The sequence below is a fragment of the Hippocampus comes genome, unplaced genomic scaffold (assembly GCF_001891065.2).
Source record: "Hippocampus comes isolate QL1 unplaced genomic scaffold, H_comes_QL1_v1.1 scaffold62, whole genome shotgun sequence".
Lineage (NCBI taxonomy): Eukaryota > Metazoa > Chordata > Actinopteri > Syngnathiformes > Syngnathidae > Hippocampus > Hippocampus comes.
The window spans coordinates 1,258,124-1,276,748 of record NW_017806062.1 but is presented as its reverse complement, the minus strand read 5'-3'; the positions used below and the strand labels follow the sequence as shown (position 1 = coordinate 1,276,748).

The 18,625-nt window shown below is 43.0% G+C and overlaps 2 protein-coding genes across 2 annotated transcripts in view; both read right to left on the bottom strand.

Annotated features, from left to right (window-relative positions):
• The window catches only part of LOC109529818 (DENN domain-containing protein 2A), a 66,964-nt gene that overhangs the window by 2,626 nt on the left and 45,713 nt on the right, over positions 1-18,625 (bottom strand). Inside the window, exons 4-16 of the mRNA XM_019893283.1 lie at positions 16,954-17,047; positions 15,913-16,079; positions 13,936-14,125; positions 12,883-13,080; positions 10,038-10,125; positions 9,898-9,948; positions 9,635-9,816; positions 8,789-8,898; positions 8,561-8,630; positions 8,004-8,081; positions 7,256-7,396; positions 7,042-7,190; positions 5,401-5,578 (exon numbers count right to left, since the gene is read on the bottom strand). Coding sequence (XP_019748842.1) covers positions 5,401-5,578; positions 7,042-7,190; positions 7,256-7,396; positions 8,004-8,081; positions 8,561-8,630; positions 8,789-8,898; positions 9,635-9,816; positions 9,898-9,948; positions 10,038-10,125; positions 12,883-13,080; positions 13,936-14,125; positions 15,913-16,079; positions 16,954-17,047 — 1,696 coding nt within the window. The remainder of the gene's footprint in view (positions 1-5,400; positions 5,579-7,041; positions 7,191-7,255; positions 7,397-8,003; positions 8,082-8,560; positions 8,631-8,788; positions 8,899-9,634; positions 9,817-9,897; positions 9,949-10,037; positions 10,126-12,882; positions 13,081-13,935; positions 14,126-15,912; positions 16,080-16,953; positions 17,048-18,625) is intronic.
• On the bottom strand, positions 3,069-4,696 carry LOC109529864 (DENN domain-containing protein 2A-like). The gene is made up of 4 exons (XM_019893362.1): positions 4,375-4,696; positions 4,163-4,249; positions 3,666-3,955; positions 3,069-3,447 (listed from the first exon to the last, which is right to left on the bottom strand). The coding sequence occupies exons 1-3, from the start codon at positions 4,613-4,615 to the stop codon at positions 3,924-3,926; spliced, it is 360 nt and encodes a 119-aa protein (XP_019748921.1). The 5' UTR covers positions 4,616-4,696; the 3' UTR covers positions 3,069-3,447; positions 3,666-3,923.

Below are 18,625 nucleotides of genomic sequence, written 5' to 3'. Positions count from 1 at the left end.
TGGAGGGGAGGCACGTCTGACCCGTCACCGCGTCATCATGGGGGGGAGAAGGAGGGGCCGGGAGGGGTCGGGAGGCAGGCTGTTTCATTGTGTCGACGCCGAGAGTCAAACATTCGAACGAACGGGGCCAAAATATGGTCGAGGTGATATTCTGCGGTTATTACGGAGTAATTGCATTGTGAATGTGATCGTTCACACCCTATTCACAACAAAACAAAGGGGAAAAAAAACCCTACATAAGTTACGGTGAATGATTTGAGCATAAACACAATGCTGAAAGTCAAGCAATCACACGTGCACAACATTGTGTATTTAATGTATGATTGTTTTAATCATCGTGAGTATAAAAAGGCCATACATCAAAATATAATGTGTCAATTCTGAGAGGCAATCATTCAAATAAACATTACGTTATTGTGTGAACGATGGCATCCCAAGAATTAAAATGCATTGCACACTGTGTCAAAAATTTTTATTCTGGCTGGTGTGCGGACGCTGGGACACACGATTGGATGCCGAGTATTGGTGTTATCATTATTGTTTATGTTGTGTTCATTCTGAGAGTCACTACAGTCACTGATGACAATATGTGACCGAAATGTTTCAGATTCTTTTTAATACTCATACAATATCAGGTTTCTTTGGAATTTTATGGGAATGCCGAAAGTCAAACATTCACACAATTAAGATTCATGATAAGTTATTTTAAAAAATGATGTTCATGCTGACAGTCGATGGTTCACACGAATGACACTTTCTTTTTAGACGTGTGAATGCTGGCATTCAAGTATTCACACTTGCACGAAAGTGTTTAGTCTTGCTTCCGTATGAAAGCCGAGACATATACTGATACTGTGCATGTTTGCGTTAATGTGAGAGTCAGTTCTTCAAACAAGCTATCTATTATATAATCCATTTATCCTTACAGGGGGCGTGGGTGTGTCAGAGCCTATCCCAGGTGTCTTCGGGCACCCTAAACTGGTTGCCAGCCAATCGCAGGGCACACATAGACAGACAACAATCCGTGCTCACAATCACACCTAGGGACAATTTAGTGTGTTCCATGAACCAACCTGCCCTGCATGTTTTTGGAATGTGGGAGGAAACCAGAGTACCCGGAGAAAACCCACGCAGGCCCAGGGGAGAACATGCAAACTCCACACAGGGAGGTCGGAATTGAACCCGGTACCTCTGCACTGTGAGGTCGACGCGCTAACCACTGGACCACCGGACCACCCCAAAAGATCATTTTCGGTTAATTTTTATTTCGTTTTGAATGGGATCTCCTAAACAGTGGGGCGCAATTGGGAGTCTCGTTTGCTCTCCCCAACATTTGCTGAAAACATTTGGGAGAGCAAACAAAAGGCTGAATAGAGAACACTTGAAGCGAGGAAGAGGAAACCAGAGTACCCAGAAATAAAAAAACCCACGCCGGCACAGGGAGAAGATGCAAACTCACATTGAGTGTTTCAAAAATATTCGTTCTGATTCATGCTGAATGTCAAGCATTCACACAAATATGAATAAACAAATACATATTGTGTTCAGACACATTAAAATACTTCACTCCATGCTGAGACAAGATTTCAGAGTCATCATATAGTATTAGTTTTGCAAGCTTACCTTGGGGAGAAAAAAATATACAGTACCTGTATATTCCATTGAGGTTTCACTGCATTTTGAACACAATTTATTTGTTTTCCTTGAACAATTTGTAGTCCCTTTTGCTTCTCATCCATCCAATTTTTCAGAATACAATTTTTTAAGCATATGTATGAGGTATTTCCTTCCAAGGACGTGCTTCGATTCATTGGGAGGCCTTTGCTGTGCTCATTGCGTGAACTACTGAGACCCCCTGGTGGCGATGCTCGGAACTACCCTGCCCTCTAGAAGTAAACTTGAGTTGATCATCTGGTTCATTGAGATCAGCATGTCCAGCAGATTTAAATGACGTTTCATCATGCACACAGACGTATAATCCTTCTCGTAGATCAGTATGTATAAACCGCGCTATGGGTCGAATGGAGGATTTGTTATCGGTTATTGAAAGCTGAGGCAAACAAAACTGCAAGCAAACAAACCGGTTGTAACATTTGTTGGAAGTCGCCATTTGGAAAAAACCGATTTCCAGTGGATATAAAAAAAAGTCAGCGTTTCCTTGAACAATTTGTAGTCCCTTTTGCTTCTCACCCATCCAATTTTTCAGAATACAATTTTTTAAGCATATGTATGAGGTATGTTTTCCCTTCCAAGGACGTGCTTCGAATCGATTCATTGGGAGGCCTTTGCTGTGCTTCATTGCGTGAGATACTGAGATCCCCTGGTGGCGATGCTCGGAACAACTACCCTGCCCTCCAGAAGTAAACTTGAGTTGATCATCTGGTTCATTGAGATCAGCATGTTCAGCAGATTTAAATGACGTTACATCATGCACACAGATGTGTAATCCTTCTCATAGATCAGTATGTATAAACCGCGCCATGGGTCGAATGGAGGATTTGTTATCGGTTATTGAAAGCTGAGGCAAACAACCAAAACTGCAAGCAAACAAACCGGTTTTAACATTTGTTGGAAGTCGCCATTTGGAAAACACCGATTTCCAGTGGATATAAAAAAAAAAAGTCACCATCATGGTGGTCGACTTACGGTGCTTATCGTGGGTTTGGATTCCAGCCTTGACCTTCCGAGGGGAGTTCCAATGTTCTCCCGGAAAAAAAACAAAAAAGTCAGGAAAGTCCTTCGAGAACATCAGAAATTTATTTGGGGTTAATCGGAGGGACTTTAAAACAGATTTTTTTTTATTCCTTGCCCTGTGTTGTTCACAGTGAGGATTTGTTATCGGTTATTGAAAGCTGAGGCAAACAACCAAAACTGCAAGCAAACAAACCGGTTTTAACATTTGTTGGAAGTCGCCATTTGGAAAACACCGATTTCCAGTGGATATAAAAAAAAAAAGTCACCATCATGGTGGTCGACTTACGGTGCTTATCGTGGGTTTGGATTCCAGCCTTGACCTTCCGAGGGGAGTTCCAATGTTCTCCCGGAAAAATAACAAAAAGTCAGGAAAGTCCTTCGAGAACATCAGAAATTTATTTGGGGTTAATCGGAGGCACTTTAAAATAGATTTTTTTTTATATTCCTTGCCCTGTGTTGTTCACAGTGTAAATAAAGATCAGCATGTGTGTGTACCCTGCTTTCAACATCATGACGCCGCAGTCCAAATGAAAGTGTTATATACATCAAATACAAATCCACAACTTTATTGATAAAGTTGCATTCTCAAAGGTTCACGCAAACCCATCGCCACCGCTTCACCTACCACATCGACACGCGTCAGCCTCACACATCCCTCCGCCAAGCCTTTTGACACTTGAGAGACGTTCACATTCGTTTTCTGCTCGTCTTCACATTTTCTCCCCCTCTTGCCTTTTCGTTTGGTGCTCATTCCTACGCCGGTGATAAACATGCAAATCTGTTAATTTACTCAACACAGTGGTACGTACACCCAATGAGTCTGGATCTTGTTAAATAAAAGCCGATGAACACGCTACAGGAGTTTCTTTATACACACACACACGCGCACGCGCGCGCGCACACACACACAAAGGGAGATTACAGTTACTTAAGAAAAAAAACAAAAACAATAACAAAGAATATAAATTAACCCAAAGCCTCCTGTTGAAGAAGAAGTTGTAGTAGTGTCAAAATTTTCTATAGGAAATAGTTGGAATGTATGAGTTGTCCGGAAAGTTCCTGAAGTATTTACACTGTGCTTTGCTTTCCAGAGAAAGCTCATCCGGGGGGGTCAGAGTTCTCAAAACAACTTGCAACGAGTTTCTTCAACTTTAAAGGTCCTTCCTTTCATTTGAAAGCTACTCATTTTATTTTCTTCCCTCCTTCTTTTGTCATCACGTTTGTTAACGTCACTTCTTGGAGAGGAATTTCATCTTGTTTCCTTAAAAACAAAAAAAAACATACAAATAAACAATCATGAAAACAATATGAGAAAATGGTGTAACACTAAAACAGGGATTCTCAAAGCTTTTTTTTTTTTCATGCACACAATTTTGTGGACTCCCATAAAACAGCTCACGGACCCCTGCGGGAACTCCCATTTTGCAAACAACTGAATGAAAGGATCTGCGCCGACTAAAAGTCTCACCTAAGCCTTTTAAGAACTTGTTGACGCCTCGCTGTTCACTGCCAGGAAGTGAGTCAAGGTATTCCTGTGCTCGCACCTCAAACAGGCCTGGAGGAAGAAGGACACGACCGATCAGGTGTCGCATCAAGAAAAGACTTCCTCAATGACATCATGAACCTCACTGCGTTGCACTAGTCAAGTGTTTTAAGTAGGTATTCATTTATTTCCGGTACCTCTGAGGCCCTGTCTGCGCAGCTCCCTCTCCTGGATGAAACCTGTAAACATCTGGGTTTCCATGAACACCTCCAGGAACCTCCTCAAACTTTTGGAGGTGACCGCCTTACGAAAGGCCTCCCGCTGAAAGGATGCGGCGCAGGAAGAGGAAGAGGAGGGACCGGGCGAAGCGGGAGACGAGACGGACGACTCGTCCTCGCGCTCTGACCCGCCCATGAAGAGCGAATAATGGCCGACCATTTCCACGAAGAAGCGCACAAACGCCTCTGACACCACGGTGCTGAGGGAGCTGGAGTCTGAGAAAAGGGAAAAAGGAGGTCAAAAGGAATCTGTAACAGTGAGTGTGAACTTTGGAAGCCTATGGAACTGCATTCCACCAGTCTGTATTGTTATTATGTCCATACAAGAACAATATGGAACCTTACTCCACTCCACCATCCACCATTTGACTGCTCCCAAGAGACGCAGGGGATAGAGAAGTTTACAACCCAAAAAAAACAAAAAAAAAAAAACGGATCCTTGAAAGACTGAATAGTTTACTAACTCCCAAGTGTAAATTTCACCGTTTAGGCTGGGACCAAACATAACCATTTTCACAAAATGTACTGACATTTATAGTGTACATTCAAGTTAAATAAAAAGTGTACCAAAATGAGTGTTTTTAGAATAAACACATTACACTTTTTTGTTGTAAATATATTGTCCCTTAAAGTTAAACACAACTGAACTCTACTAACCAAATGTGCTGTACAAGTTAAAAAAAAAGAAAGTTTAAACCACTGTGTTGAATGATGACTAATTTCTCTTTCCTCTTTACTATTTTATTTACCTTTTTTTCTGTCAAATTATTAAACAAACAAACAAACAAACTTAAAATGATGCACAAATTGGACATTTCATTCAGTGATCATTCTTGCACCACTAGAGGGAGCCATGACACCACTTTCGCTGATTGAAATTATGGCATTTCCTGTAGCTAATGGCGAAAACTAAAAACAAACAAAATCCTTCTCCTCTGTTCTTACCTCCTCTATAGGAAGCTCTTTCAGTCGAGGCAGCGAGCTGGAGAGCAGCCCAACGATGAAAGGGGTCGGGGTGCACACGATATCCAACATGGAAGGCGGCAGCACGGGAATATACGTGTGCTGCCACGTGAACGGGTAGAGGAGAGCCACCACGGCATGGCAAGATTGTGACAAGGTGCTACCAAGAAAACACAACAGGGAACCATATAATTGCCATACCACAAATGTGAAATATGACATTGGTATGATATCATTCAGGATATTATCAATTGATGCTGTGTTTTCCAAAGTTACAGTTGGACATAGAGTGTATTTTTTTAAGATGTTTTGTATGCCATTGTGCGCTCAAGGAAGGATTTAAACCGGATAAACTCAAACTTGGCTGGTTGGACTTGAAGGCAGTGCAATTGCACGTTTCAGCCACTAGATGGCGATAAACCACTCTGGCTGAGTGCACTTTTTTCTGGGAGAGAAAAAAAAATGTGTTTGGAAATATGCACCGTTAGGATGAGTGGAATGTTGCACTGGAGGGGAAAAAAAGGTCCAGCAGCACACAGCTTGCTTCATGTGCAAACATTTAATTCATTAAAAAAATATGATGGATGAGACCAAGTTTCCACTTGCTAGAATGAGGAATAATATGCAAGGGCGCTGATACTCTGAGAATAAAATCGGAATCTAAGGAGAATACAGTCATCTTTTTCAGAGAAAAGTGATATTTGTTGCAGGAAAAAAAAGTCTCATATTGAGGAGTGTGAATTGTAATGTACGAGAAATCTTATTTTAAGAAGCAAACCATTAAAACATTGCTGCAGTATTGGATTATTTTTAAACAGTGAAAAATAAGCCTTCTTGGGAAAAAAAAATCTCAAAAGATAGTTTATTTCTGATAAAAATAAGATTTTTTTCCCCCTCTATTCATTGATGTGCGTTCATCAGAGCTCAAGCACGGGGCACATGTTGTTTTCATTAAATCCTGATTCAATGGCTGCTGCCACTGAAGCGGAGCCAGGTGTGGCACAGCTTGGGGCCACTGTGTTAATAGAATGGGTGCAGATTTCTAAGCACTTCAGCGAGCTGTGTGGCCATGTGACTCTTTCTATTCTGGCATCAAGACAGTTTTCCAAAGAGGACGCCAATGGCATTCCTTCCTTTCACAGTTGTTGAGTTTCTTTAGGATTTGTTTGTCCGCTGCGAAGAACCTGATGCACCGTTCGAGTAAAACAAATTAGCTAACGTGGGGATCTCAAACATGATGAATCCAGGGATCGTTCATCAATATTTATCACCAGAAATATTCGTGGCCCTGTTTAATAGAAAGGAATTAAATTAATTCATATATATATGCACTGCTTCCACTCACAACCAGGGACGTGCAATCAGAGTAGGCAAGTGAGGCAATGCCACACCCTGCTGTCCCTTCTCCAATAGATTTGAGATATTTCTGCTATTATTACATTTGTTTTCATGTCTGATTCAAAGTACTGTTGGCACCCTCTATTATTATGCACCCATCGCTGGTCGCGATGCACTTTTAAAAAAATATGACATCATTCATTTACAGATCCCAAAGTTAGGGCTTGCGGGGCCCAGGTGGAGACCCACTGAGCTAAGTAGGTGCGGAAAGATACGGAGGCCAACCTGAGCTTGTCTGCAGTAAAGATAACCCGGCGCTCGAGAAGCAGGGAGGCAAACACTCGCAGGAGCAGGCGCAGACTCAGCGAGGAGAAGAGACACTCAAAGTCGACATGTTCCAGACGAGAATCGGACGGCCGACACAGCTCGATCACCTTTGGGGAGGTGAAAGGTGAATGTGAGGGCGATGGCCAAAAACCGCTAACTGACTGGATCTCACCTCTGTCCCAGAGCCAGGGAGGAAGTTTTTGACACTGATGGTCCTTCCCGGCGCAGGAAAAGGAGCCTCCATGATGCCTCTCATGAAGGGCTGCACCAGCGCGGGCGAGATGGCTCTCCTCTTTTCCACCTCGTCCAAGATCTGACGACATGGATTTATTTCTGTTAGGAAAGGTCAACCATTTTCTATGTAGCTTCTCTTTTTCATCGTCACTGCAACAACTGGGACCTACGCAATGGTTGTTCTTTTCAGGAAAAAAAAAAGTCAGTAGAACAGATTAATGGCATTTCCATTCATTTGACTGACCGAATATAACTTGCCATAAATGTGTCTGCCCCCCCCTTTCCAAATGACCATGTTTATAGCACAATTAAATCTGATATCGTAAAGACTGGGTCATCATTAAGTGGCTGTAGCAGTTTGAGCGAAGCTGCAAAGCGCAAGACCACTTCAAGGGCATATTTACATGCCGTTTTAATGAAGCGATGGTGGCGTAAGCAGACATTGTAAAGTGGAAATGCCTGTAAATCTTTTAATTCCCACTGTAGTAACCACAGCAGCTGCACAGACACGCGTCTCTTTGCCGGCGCCTGAACTACAAGGCCAGCCAGGGAACAAAGCCGCACACGGGGTCGGGTGTGGCTCAGTGGGTGCAGAGGGTGGTCATGCAGGTTCTCTTTTACCATCGCCGCTTGAAAGTTAAAATATTTTTTTGTTTTTGTTGGAGGTGAGTTTGCTTGGACTGTACCTTCGAAAAGAGGTCAAAGCAGCCCAATCGGCTGACGATGCAGTAGACCTCTGGGAGCCTCCGACCTTTACCGCTGGGCTATAGATGAGGAAGGGATTGTTAGCGCTAGAAAAATATGGTGTCTCGCCCCTGCTTTGAATGAGACACGCAGCACGGAAAACACAATGATGACAAGATGATAAGCTAAGATAAGAAAACTTTTATTTGTCTCACAATGGAGAGATTCGCATGATGCTTAACATGCTAGCATCCATCCTGTGTTTACCATCACCCTTCAACCAAGGCTCGTTTCAGGTTTTACATTTATTTGTGCACCCCCGTTCACATGAAAATCCATAATATAGAGAGACCGTTTCAAATCTCGCAGACTTTAAAAAAGTTCAAACTTCAGCTTTGTACTTTAAGTAAAGAAAGATGATGATGATAATGATGCATGGTCAAATCGAAATAGATAACTTACGAGTCCAATTCTAGGAAAGAAAATCTTAGCCTGCTAGTGCAGAGTAATCAGTTGTGTGTCAATTGGACACAGTTAGGGAGACAGTTGGAGTACGTACCAGTAATCGTCTGCAGTAGCCAAATCGACGACTTCCATCCTCACCGGTCAGTACAAATGAAAAAGTCTCGCTGGGGGGTATGAAAGAAAATCACATATGACTTTTTTTTTAACACATACATCTCGTCTATTGGTACTATCTTGACAAGAATCTAGCTGCTGCCGCCTGGGCCTGTTGTTATTTGCGTCCACGTTCACGTCGCACACAATGCGGCACGCCGTGACCGACCTGGGGAAGTTGTCGACAGGCGCCCAGTCCTTGGCGTCGGGGAAGCAGAACTGAGGGATGACCTTCAGCTGGTCCTCTGTCTCCCGCATGAACTTGAAGCTTCGTTCAAGCTGGAATGGAAAATACAACAACGTTATCATTATATTTTCTCAAAGAGCACATGTAATAGCATCAGTCTTTTTTGATAAGCGGTTTCCCTGCCAGTGCAAGTTACTGCACCAAACTATTGCAGCGGTTAGGCATGAACGGAAATTGTCGACTTTTCTCCATTTTTTTTTTTCATAGAAAAATATCTGCCAGGTGTCATAAACTGGCAGGTATGGGTCAAATTATTTTTTTTAAAGTCTGAAGGTTTTTTTCAGGTTCAGGCAATATTTTGGATGTGCAGAACAGTATTTTTATTCGTTGTCATTTTTAATATAAAACAATTTTTAATAATTAAAAGAGTTGAGTTAGAGTTCATTTTTCATATTTAGGAATCTTGAAAACATTACTCTTATTTTTTTTTTTAACTTAACTTGGAGCATTTAATAAATTTATTCATAATTTGCATTGTTATTTATATTCTTATTTCTTTTTTCCCCTGAACAGAATGCATTAATTTCTTATGAACCCGTTTTTGGGGTTTTCTTGGTGTCCACTGTGGGGTAGCATGCACACACAATTGCCTGTGCGTTGCTAAGTGCAGTACGAAAAGGCCTTTATTCAGTCAAATCTTTGAGTAGATTTAGTAGAGGAATTGTCTTGCAAATACATGTTTTTGTTACTTTAAAAAAATGTTTTCCGCCTCTAAATACCCAAAATCGTGCTTGTATGTTTGGTTTTTAGCAAATGCTGTCTGTTTACTTTGAGAGGGAACTGCTGCGTGACTTCCGGCAGATAAGGGACTCCGGCTTTGGTTTTATGGAGGGCCACCACAATGAAGTACTCAAAGAGTTTTCTGTCCTCCATCAGATCCCTGTCCAAGGTCCGGTACCGCCCCGTCTGCCTCAGCATGGACTGGACCGACACCAGCCTCTGGCTATGAGCTAAAAGGCAACAAAAACCACATGAGGTACAAAAGACATCCATTTCTTGACCGCACTAAATTTATGAGCGATGTTTCTCACCTTTCAGTTTCTCCTCTGTGTCACTTTCTGACTCGCTGTTCTCATCGGTCACTACGTTTAAATACAACACATCTTCATTTATATCAACAGACAGCATGAAACGAATCCGGCACCAAAAAATCTTTGAAGTAACGCCTCACCTCTCCCTGAGCTAGACTCGGTGGAGACCTTCTTCATGCGCTTTTTTCCTCTCCGAGCCTCAAAGATCCCATTGATTTTCATCACCATCTGGAGGAGGTAAATAAAATGATCTCAAGCCTTTTGTGTTGTTAACCATTTGCTCCAAAAAGTGACTGAAAATGCACTGGTGGCTGTGTCTGCCTTTGACCAACTGTAGAGGGATTACAATTCATTCTGGCTAACGGTGTTTAGTTGACCGTAGGCATGCAGATGTGTAAGAGTGCACATGCGGGCTTGATACCTTGGGGATTTTCCTCCGCCGCCGGTTGTACGGGTCCCCGGAGAGACAAGGGGTGTCATCCGGGCTGCTGGGCGTGGAAGGCGGGCTGGCACGTGACGGTGTGGACACCCCGGCGTCCCTGTTGGTCTTGCGTAACTCCAAGAGTTTGAAACTCCGTCTCTCGGAGTTCTGTCTGAAGAAGCCAGGCTTGGAGCACAGCTGGCGGCAACACAGACAGTATAAAGTTCAACTGCATATGCAAAAACATGAGTTTAAATGAGGACACAAAACCATTAGTGTGAATGTGCGTGTAAACGGTTGTTTGTCGATGCGTTCCCTGCAATTGGCTGGTGACCTTCTTCTTCTGTGGTAAAATGAGCGATAGCAATCTTCTTGCAAACACGACAAGCACATAGGCAGTGATGGGCACGTTGGTCAAAGTTTGTCGGTCCGTCATTCGTCAGAAGCCGGGCGACCCTTCCGGTATCTTCCATCCGTTATGATTTCAAGCCGTTTACCGTCAGTTCTTCGGTCCATCATCATTATTGTAACTGTGCTTTCGTCATCGCTAAATAACAGTTCACCGTGAAAAATATTTCAGCACTGTTAAAATTTTCATTTCAATCAGATTTTATGTTGGAAAGAAAAAGAAAAGACGCTATTTGATTCGCTATCAGCTTACATTTGCAGAGTGAGGCACCTAATATCCCCCACAAGTGGCGAGTGTAAAAAAATAAATAACATACGGACTCTGGAAGGTACTAAAGTACAAAAATTACAATGAATGTTATTTTACAGTAAATAGTATCCACAATGTAAAGAAATGTCAAAATGGAAGAAAATGGAAGAACAAAAACAGGTCACAAGAGCTAGCGGGAGTTGCGCATTTTTTTAATGCTCCTGTTGAAAATTGCCATCTATCCATGTCGTGCTTACTCAGCTCGCCGCCGCAATGCGGAGACTCCAAAGAGCCACGTGAGTGCCAACAAAAGTAGCATTTTCCTTCAGATTTTTATTGCGCCTCATATTTTAACAAGCCGTAATAGCATAACCATCTCTCAGTGGATTCAAAGACAAAATGTGCGTCTCCTTCGGGGATGAGTGAGTCATTACTTTTATTCGACCAAAAGAGGTTTGATGCAAGAGTAAGTTGAAAGGAGAGCAAAGACGGGGGGGAAATGATGTGGCGACGTGTCATCCAAAAACATCTACCGTAATAACTCGCAGCACATCGATGATGTCATGCCTGCTGTTCATTGCTCACTGCAATGAATTTGCTGCAGTGTGTTAACAGGCATGAATTTGTCACCGAATCGCTTCTCAAATATCAACTGTTACATAACATTTACACGGAAAACATTTTGTTGAATTTATTCCATTTTGTTTTGGGGGTTTTTTTGGTCGAGTTGCACGGAACAAAATCATCTGGATACAGATCCATTTTTCAAGTCGACTATATATCTACTTAAAAAAATGCATCTGGATAAAATAAATAACACTGAGGAAAATCAATACTTTTTTTTTTCAGTGGAGGTCATCCGGAGTGACTTTGCTCTAGATGTGCTAATGTGACGTTTATCCCAAACATCGGAGACACGGTATCAGTGTCAGATCGGTATCGCAGATACCAGCTTGACTTTTTACTCAATATCGGACTAGAAAGGAAGTCATGGCCTCGAACATCGCGACCCTCACTCATAGAAGAGCAAAATCAACTTAACCTCTGCTCATTGTAAAAACAATAACAACAAGTCTTAAAAAGACGCATTCCAAAAGCGTGAGGCACGTTTTGATGATTTGGCGTTCAAATGCAAGAAGTTAACTCTAGTTCAAAATAAAAATGTCAAATCAGTCAGACAAAACTGACAACCAAGGATGACGTCTATTCTTCTCGACTGGCATGTGCTCTCTCACCACCCCCTTGTTGAGGCCGTTTCTTTTGGAAGCGTTGCGCAAAAAAAGAAATCATAAAATCCAAAGAACAAGCCAAAAGGCGCAGCTATTCCTTTAAACCCCGACATACGCTGACGTCCAACATTACGTGCGACTTTGGAAGTGCCTTTCCAGTCTTTTCCTTTCTTAAGGAACACAGCGCACTATTTGTCAGCACTGTACTAATCTCTTGAATGTTTTTGCGTGCGTGCAGTGCACATGTGGCTTTGCATCGGTCTCCCAGGAATGTGTCGGGAGACGCATACTGATGACACTCGCTTTCCACTCCATCTGGAAACACTGACAGACATGAAGACATTACAAGGAGGCCCGCCCGAAGGGATGTGGCCGTCCACATTGTCTACCTGCAGAATATCATAAAGTGCAATTTTTTTCAAACCTTCTTCATGCGCTTTTTTCCTCTCCGAGCCTCAAAGATCCCATTGATTTTCATCACCATCTGGAGGAGGTAAATAAAATGATCTCAAGCCTTTTGTGTTGTTAACCATTTGCTCCAAAAAGTGACTGAAAATGCACTGGTGGCTGTGTCTGCCTTTGACCAACTGTAGAGGGATTACAATTCATTCTGGCTAACGGTGTTTAGTTGACCGTAGGCATGCAGATGTGTAAGAGTGCACATGCGGGCTTGATACCTTGGGGATTTTCCTCCGCCGCCGGTTGTACGGGTCCCCGGAGAGACAAGGGGTGTCATCCGGGCTGCTGGGCGTGGAAGGCGGGCTGGCACGTGACGGTGTGGACACCCCGGCGTCCCTGTTGGTCTTGCGTAACTCCAAGAGTTTGAAACTCCGTCTCTCGGAGTTCTGTCTGAAGAAGCCAGGCTTGGAGCACAGCTGGCGGCAACACAGACAGTATAAAGTTCAACTGCATATGCAAAAACATGAGTTTAAATGAGGACACAAAACCATTAGTGTGAATGTGCGTGTAAACGGTTGTTTGTCGATGCGTTCCCTGCAATTGGCTGGTGACCTTCTTCTTCTGTGGTAAAATGAGCGATAGCAATCTTCTTGCAAACACGACAAGCACATAGGCAGTGATGGGCACGTTGGTCAAAGTTTGTCGGTCCGTCATTCGTCAGAAGCCGGGCGACCCTTCCGGTATCTTCCATCCGTTATGATTTCAAGCCGTTTACCGTCAGTTCTTCGGTCCATCATCATTATTGTAACTGTGCTTTCGTCATCGCTAAATAACAGTTCACCGTGAAAAATATTTCAGCACTGTTAAAATTTTCATTTCAATCAGATTTTATGTTGGAAAGAAAAAGAAAAGACGCTATTTGATTCGCTATCAGCTTACATTTGCAGAGTGAGGCACCTAATATCCCCCACAAGTGGCGAGTGTAAAAAAATAAATAACATACGGACTCTGGAAGGTACTAAAGTACAAAAATTACAATGAATGTTATTTTACAGTAAATAGTATCCACAATGTAAAGAAATGTCAAAATGGAAGAAAATGGAAGAACAAAAACAGGTCACAAGAGCTAGCGGGAGTTGCGCATTTTTTTAATGCTCCTGTTGAAAATTGCCATCTATCCATCCATCATCCAAACCGTTTATCCTCATGGGGGGTCGCGGGCATGCTGGAGCCTATCCGAGCTGACTTCGGGCGAATTCCACCGCAAACGCACCCGTCATTTCATTAACGGCAAGCAATACAGAAAATGTTTAGTCCCAGTCTGGCTGTACCTTAATGGGGGTGTCAGGAATGGGCGAAGACGAGGCAGGTGATACACATTTGCTCCCAAGGCAACTTCTCTCCAGCTCGATGTCTTCGTAGGGATTCTCCTTGGAGGGAGGGTCTTGAGGAAAATAAAACAGAAACATCTCGATTGTGAAATACCCTGTTATAAAATCGTCCCCAAAAATATTTCCAGATCAGCCAGACCATTTTCAACTCCAGATGTGCAGTGCGCGCAGACACGGACGGCGGCGTGCTTACTCAGCTCGCCGCCGCAATGCGGAGACTCCAAAGAGCCACGTGAGTGCCAACAAAAGTAGCATTTTCCTTCAGATTTTTATTGCGCCTCATATTTTAACAAGCCGTAATAGCATAACCATCTCTCAGTGGATTCAAAGACAAAATGTGCGTCTCCTTCGGGGATGAGTGAGTCATTACTTTTATTCGACCAAAAGAGGTTTGATGCAAGAGTAAGTTGAAAGGAGAGCAAAGACGGGGGGGAAATGATGTGGCGACGTGTCATCCAAAAACATCTACCGTAATAACTCGCAGCACATCGATGATGTCATGCCTGCTGTTCATTGCTCACTGCAATGAATTTGCTGCAGTGTGTTAACAGGCATGAATTTGTCACCGAATCGCTTCTCAAATATCAACTGTTACATAACATTTACACGGAAAACATTTTGTTGAATTTATTCCATTTTGTTTTGGGGGTTTTTTTGGTCGAGTTGCACGGAACAAAATCATCTGGATACAGATCCATTTTTCAAGTAGACTATATATCTACTTAAAAAAATGCATCTGGATAAAATAAATAACACTGAGGAAAATCAATACTTTTTTTTTTCAGTGGAGGTCATCCGGAGTGACTTTGCTCTAGATGTGCTAATGTGACGTTTATCCCAAACATCGGAGACACGGTATCAGTGTCAGATCGGTATCGCAGATACCAGCTTGACTTTTTACTCAATATCGGACTAGAAAGGAAGTCATGGCCTCGAACATCGCGACCCTCACTCATAGAAGAGCAAAATCAACTTAACCTCTGCTCATTGTAAAAACAATAACAACAAGTCTTAAAAAGACGCATTCCAAAAGCGTGAGGCACGTTTTGATGATTTGGCGTTCAAATGCAAGAAGTTAACTCTAGTTCAAAATAAAAATGTCAAATCAGTCAGACAAAACTGACAACCAAGGATGACGTCTATTCTTCTCGACTGGCATGTGCTCTCTCACCACCCCCTTGTTGAGGCCGTTTCTTTTGGAAGCGTTGCGCAAAAAAAGAAATCATAAAATCCAAAGAACAAGCCAAAAGGCGCAGCTATTCCTTTAAACCCCGACATACGCTGACGTCCAACATTACGTGCGACTTTGGAAGTGCCTTTCCAGTCTTTTCCTTTCTTAAGGAACACAGCGCACTATTTGTCAGCACTGTACTAATCTCTTGAATGTTTTTGCGTGCGTGCAGTGCACATGTGGCTTTGCATCGGTCTCCCAGGAATGTGTCGGGAGACGCATACTGATGACACTCGCTTTCCACTCCATCTGGAAACACTGACAGACATGAAGACATTACAAGGAGGCCCGCCCGAAGGGATGTGGCCGTCCACATTGTCTACCTGCAGAATATCATAAAGTGCAATTTTTTTCAATTTTTTTTTTTGGGGGGGGGGGGGGTGGCAACAAGAAAAACAGATTCCTGCTTGTTTGTTAAGCCACTTCCTGGTTCAGTGTGTCTTGACAATACATCAGATGTAAAAAATAAATAAATAAAATGGCCGCCGGGTGCCATTTTGATTCCCAGTTGGGACTGCTCTATAAAGCCACACAAAACGGCGAGAAAGCAGCCACATTTTTGTGGGATTGTCCACGCAATGGCGATCAAAACATCATTTTGCTCAATAGCGGCTGGGAGGAGGTAACAATGAAGGATCATTTTAATCACTGAAATCTACTTCCAACTTCAATTGACTCAACTTCACGGGTCCCCGGAGAGACAAGGGGTGTCATCCGGGCTGCTGGGCGTGGAAGGCGGGCTGGCACGTGACGGTGTGGACACCCCGGCGTCCCTGTTGGTCTTGCGTAACTCCAAGAGTTTGAAACTCCGTCTCTCGGAGTTCTGTCTGAAGAAGCCAGGCTTGGAGCACAGCTGGCGGCAACACAGACAGTATAAAGTTCAACTGCATATGCAAAAACATGAGTTTAAATGAGGACACAAAACCATTAGTGTGAATGTGCGTGTAAACGGTTGTTTGTCGATGCGTTCCCTGCAATTGGCTGGTGACCTTCTTCTTCTGTGGTAAAATGAGCGATAGCAATCTTCTTGCAAACACGACAAGCACATAGGCAGTGATGGGCACGTTGGTCAAAGTTTGTCGGTCCGTCATTCGTCAGAAGCCGGGCGACCCTTCCGGTATCTTCCATCCGTTATGATTTCAAGCCGTTTACCGTCAGTTCTTCGGTCCATCATCATTATTGTAACTGTGCTTTCGTCATCGCTAAATAACAGTTCACCGTGAAAAATATTTCAGCACTGTTAAAATTTTCATTTCAATCAGATTTTATGTTGGAAAGAAAAAGAAAAGACGCTATTTGATTCGCTATCAGCTTACATTTGCAGAGTGAGGCACCTAATATCCCCCACAAGTGGCGAGTGTAAAAAAATAAATAACATACGGACTCTGGAAGGTACTAAAGTACAAAAATTACAATGAATGTTATTTTACAGTAAATAGTATCCACAATGTAAAGAAATGTCAAAATGGAAGAAAATGGAAGAACAAAAACAGGTCACAAGAGCTAGCGGGAGTTGCGCATTTTTTTAATGCTCCTGTTGAAAATTGACATCTATCCATCCATCATCCAAACCGTTTATCCTCATGGGGGGTCGCGGGCATGCTGGAGCCTATCCGAGCTGACTTCGGGCGGATTCCACCGCAAACGCACCCGTCATTTCATTAACGGCAAGCAATACAGAAAATGTTTAGTCCCAGTCTGGCTGTACCTTAATGGGGGTGTCAGGAATGGGCGAAGACGAGGCAGGTGATACACATTTGCTCCCAAGGCAACTTCTCTCCAGCTCGATGTCTTCGTAGGGATTCTCCTTGGAGGGAGGGTCTTGAGGAAAATAAAACAGAAACATCTCGATTGTGAAATACCCTGTTATAGAATCGTCCCCAAAAATATTTCCAGATCAGCCAGACCATTTTCAACTCCAGATGTGCAGTGCGCGCAGACACGGACGGCGGCGTGCTTACTCAGCTCGCCGCCGCAATGCGGAGACTCCAAAGAGCCACGTGAGTGCCAACAAAAGTAGCATTTTCCTTCAGATTTTTATTGCGCCTCATATTTTAACAAGCCGTAATAGCATAACCATCTCTCAGTGGATTCAAAGACAAAATGTGCGTCTCCTTCGGGGATGAGTGAGTCATTACTTTTATTCGACCAAAAGAGGTTTGATGCAAGAGTAAGTTGAAAGGAGAGCAAAGACGGGGGGGAAATGATGTGGCGACGTGTCATCCAAAAACATCTACCGTAATAACTCGCAGCACATCGATGATGTCATGCCTGCTGTTCATTGCTCACTGCAATGAATTTGCTGCAGTGTGTTAACAGGCATGAATTTGTCACCGAATCGCTTCTCAAATATCAACTGTTACATAACATTTACACGGAAAACATTTTGTTGAATTTATTCCATTTTGTTTTGGGGGTTTTTTTGGTCGAGTTGCACGGAACAAAATCATCTGGATACAGATCCATTTTTCAAGTAGACTATATATCTACTTAAAAAAATGCATCTGGATAAAATAAATAACACTGAGGAAAATCAATACTTTTTTTTTTCAGTGGAGGTCATCCGGAGTGACTTTGCTCTAGATGTGCTAATGTGACGTTTATCCCAAACATCGGAGACACGGTATCAGTGTCAGATCGGTATCGCAGATACCAGCTTGACTTTTTACTCAATATCGGACTAGAAAGGAAGTCATGGCCTCGAACATCGCGACCCTCACTCATAGAAGAGCAAAATCAACTTAACCTCTGCTCATTGTAAAAACAATAACAACAAGTCTTAAAAAGACGCATTCCAAAAGCGTGAGGCACGTTTTGATGATTTGGCGTTCAAATGCAAGAAGTTAACTCTAGTTCAAAATAAAAATGTCAAATCAGTCAGACAAAACTGACAACCAAGGATGACGTCTATTCTTCTCGACTGGCATGTGCTCTCTCACCACCCCCTTGTTGAGGCCGTTTCTTTTGGAAGCGTTGCGCAAAAAAAGAAATCATAAAATCCAAAGAACAAGCCAAAAGGCGCAGCTATTCCTTTAAACCCCGACATACGCTGACGTCCAACATTACGTGCGACTTTGGAAGTGCCTTTCCAGTCTTTTCCTTTCTTAAGGAACACAGCGCACTATTTGTCAGCACTGTACTAATCTCTTGAATGTTTTTGCGTGCGTGCAGTGCACATGTGGCTTTGCATCGGTCTCCCAGGAATGTGTCGGGAGACGCATACTGATGACACTCGCTTTCCACTCCATCTGGAAACACTGACAGACATGAAGACATTACAAGGAGGCCCGCCCGAAGGGATGTGGCCGTCCACATTGTCTACCTGCAGAATATCATAAAGTGCAATTTTTTTCAATTTTTTTTTTTGGGGGGGGGGGGGGGGGGCAAAAAACAAACAAA

What these genes read in the sequence shown, in the direction of transcription:
- LOC109529864 (XM_019893362.1), bottom strand. Translation starts at nt 4,615, where the DNA reads ATGGTCGGCCATTATTCGCTCTTCATGGGCGGGTCAGAGCGCGAGGAC. An exon ending in GCGCAGACAGGGCCTCAGAG is followed by an intron (nt 4,250 to 4,374) that starts GTACCGGAAATA and finishes TTCTTCCTCCAG; the next exon opens with GCCTGTTTGAGGTGCGAGCA. An exon ending in CAAGTTCTTAAAAGGCTTAG is followed by an intron (nt 3,956 to 4,162) that starts GTGAGACTTTTA and finishes TTTGTTTTTAAG; the next exon opens with GAAACAAGATGAAATTCCTC.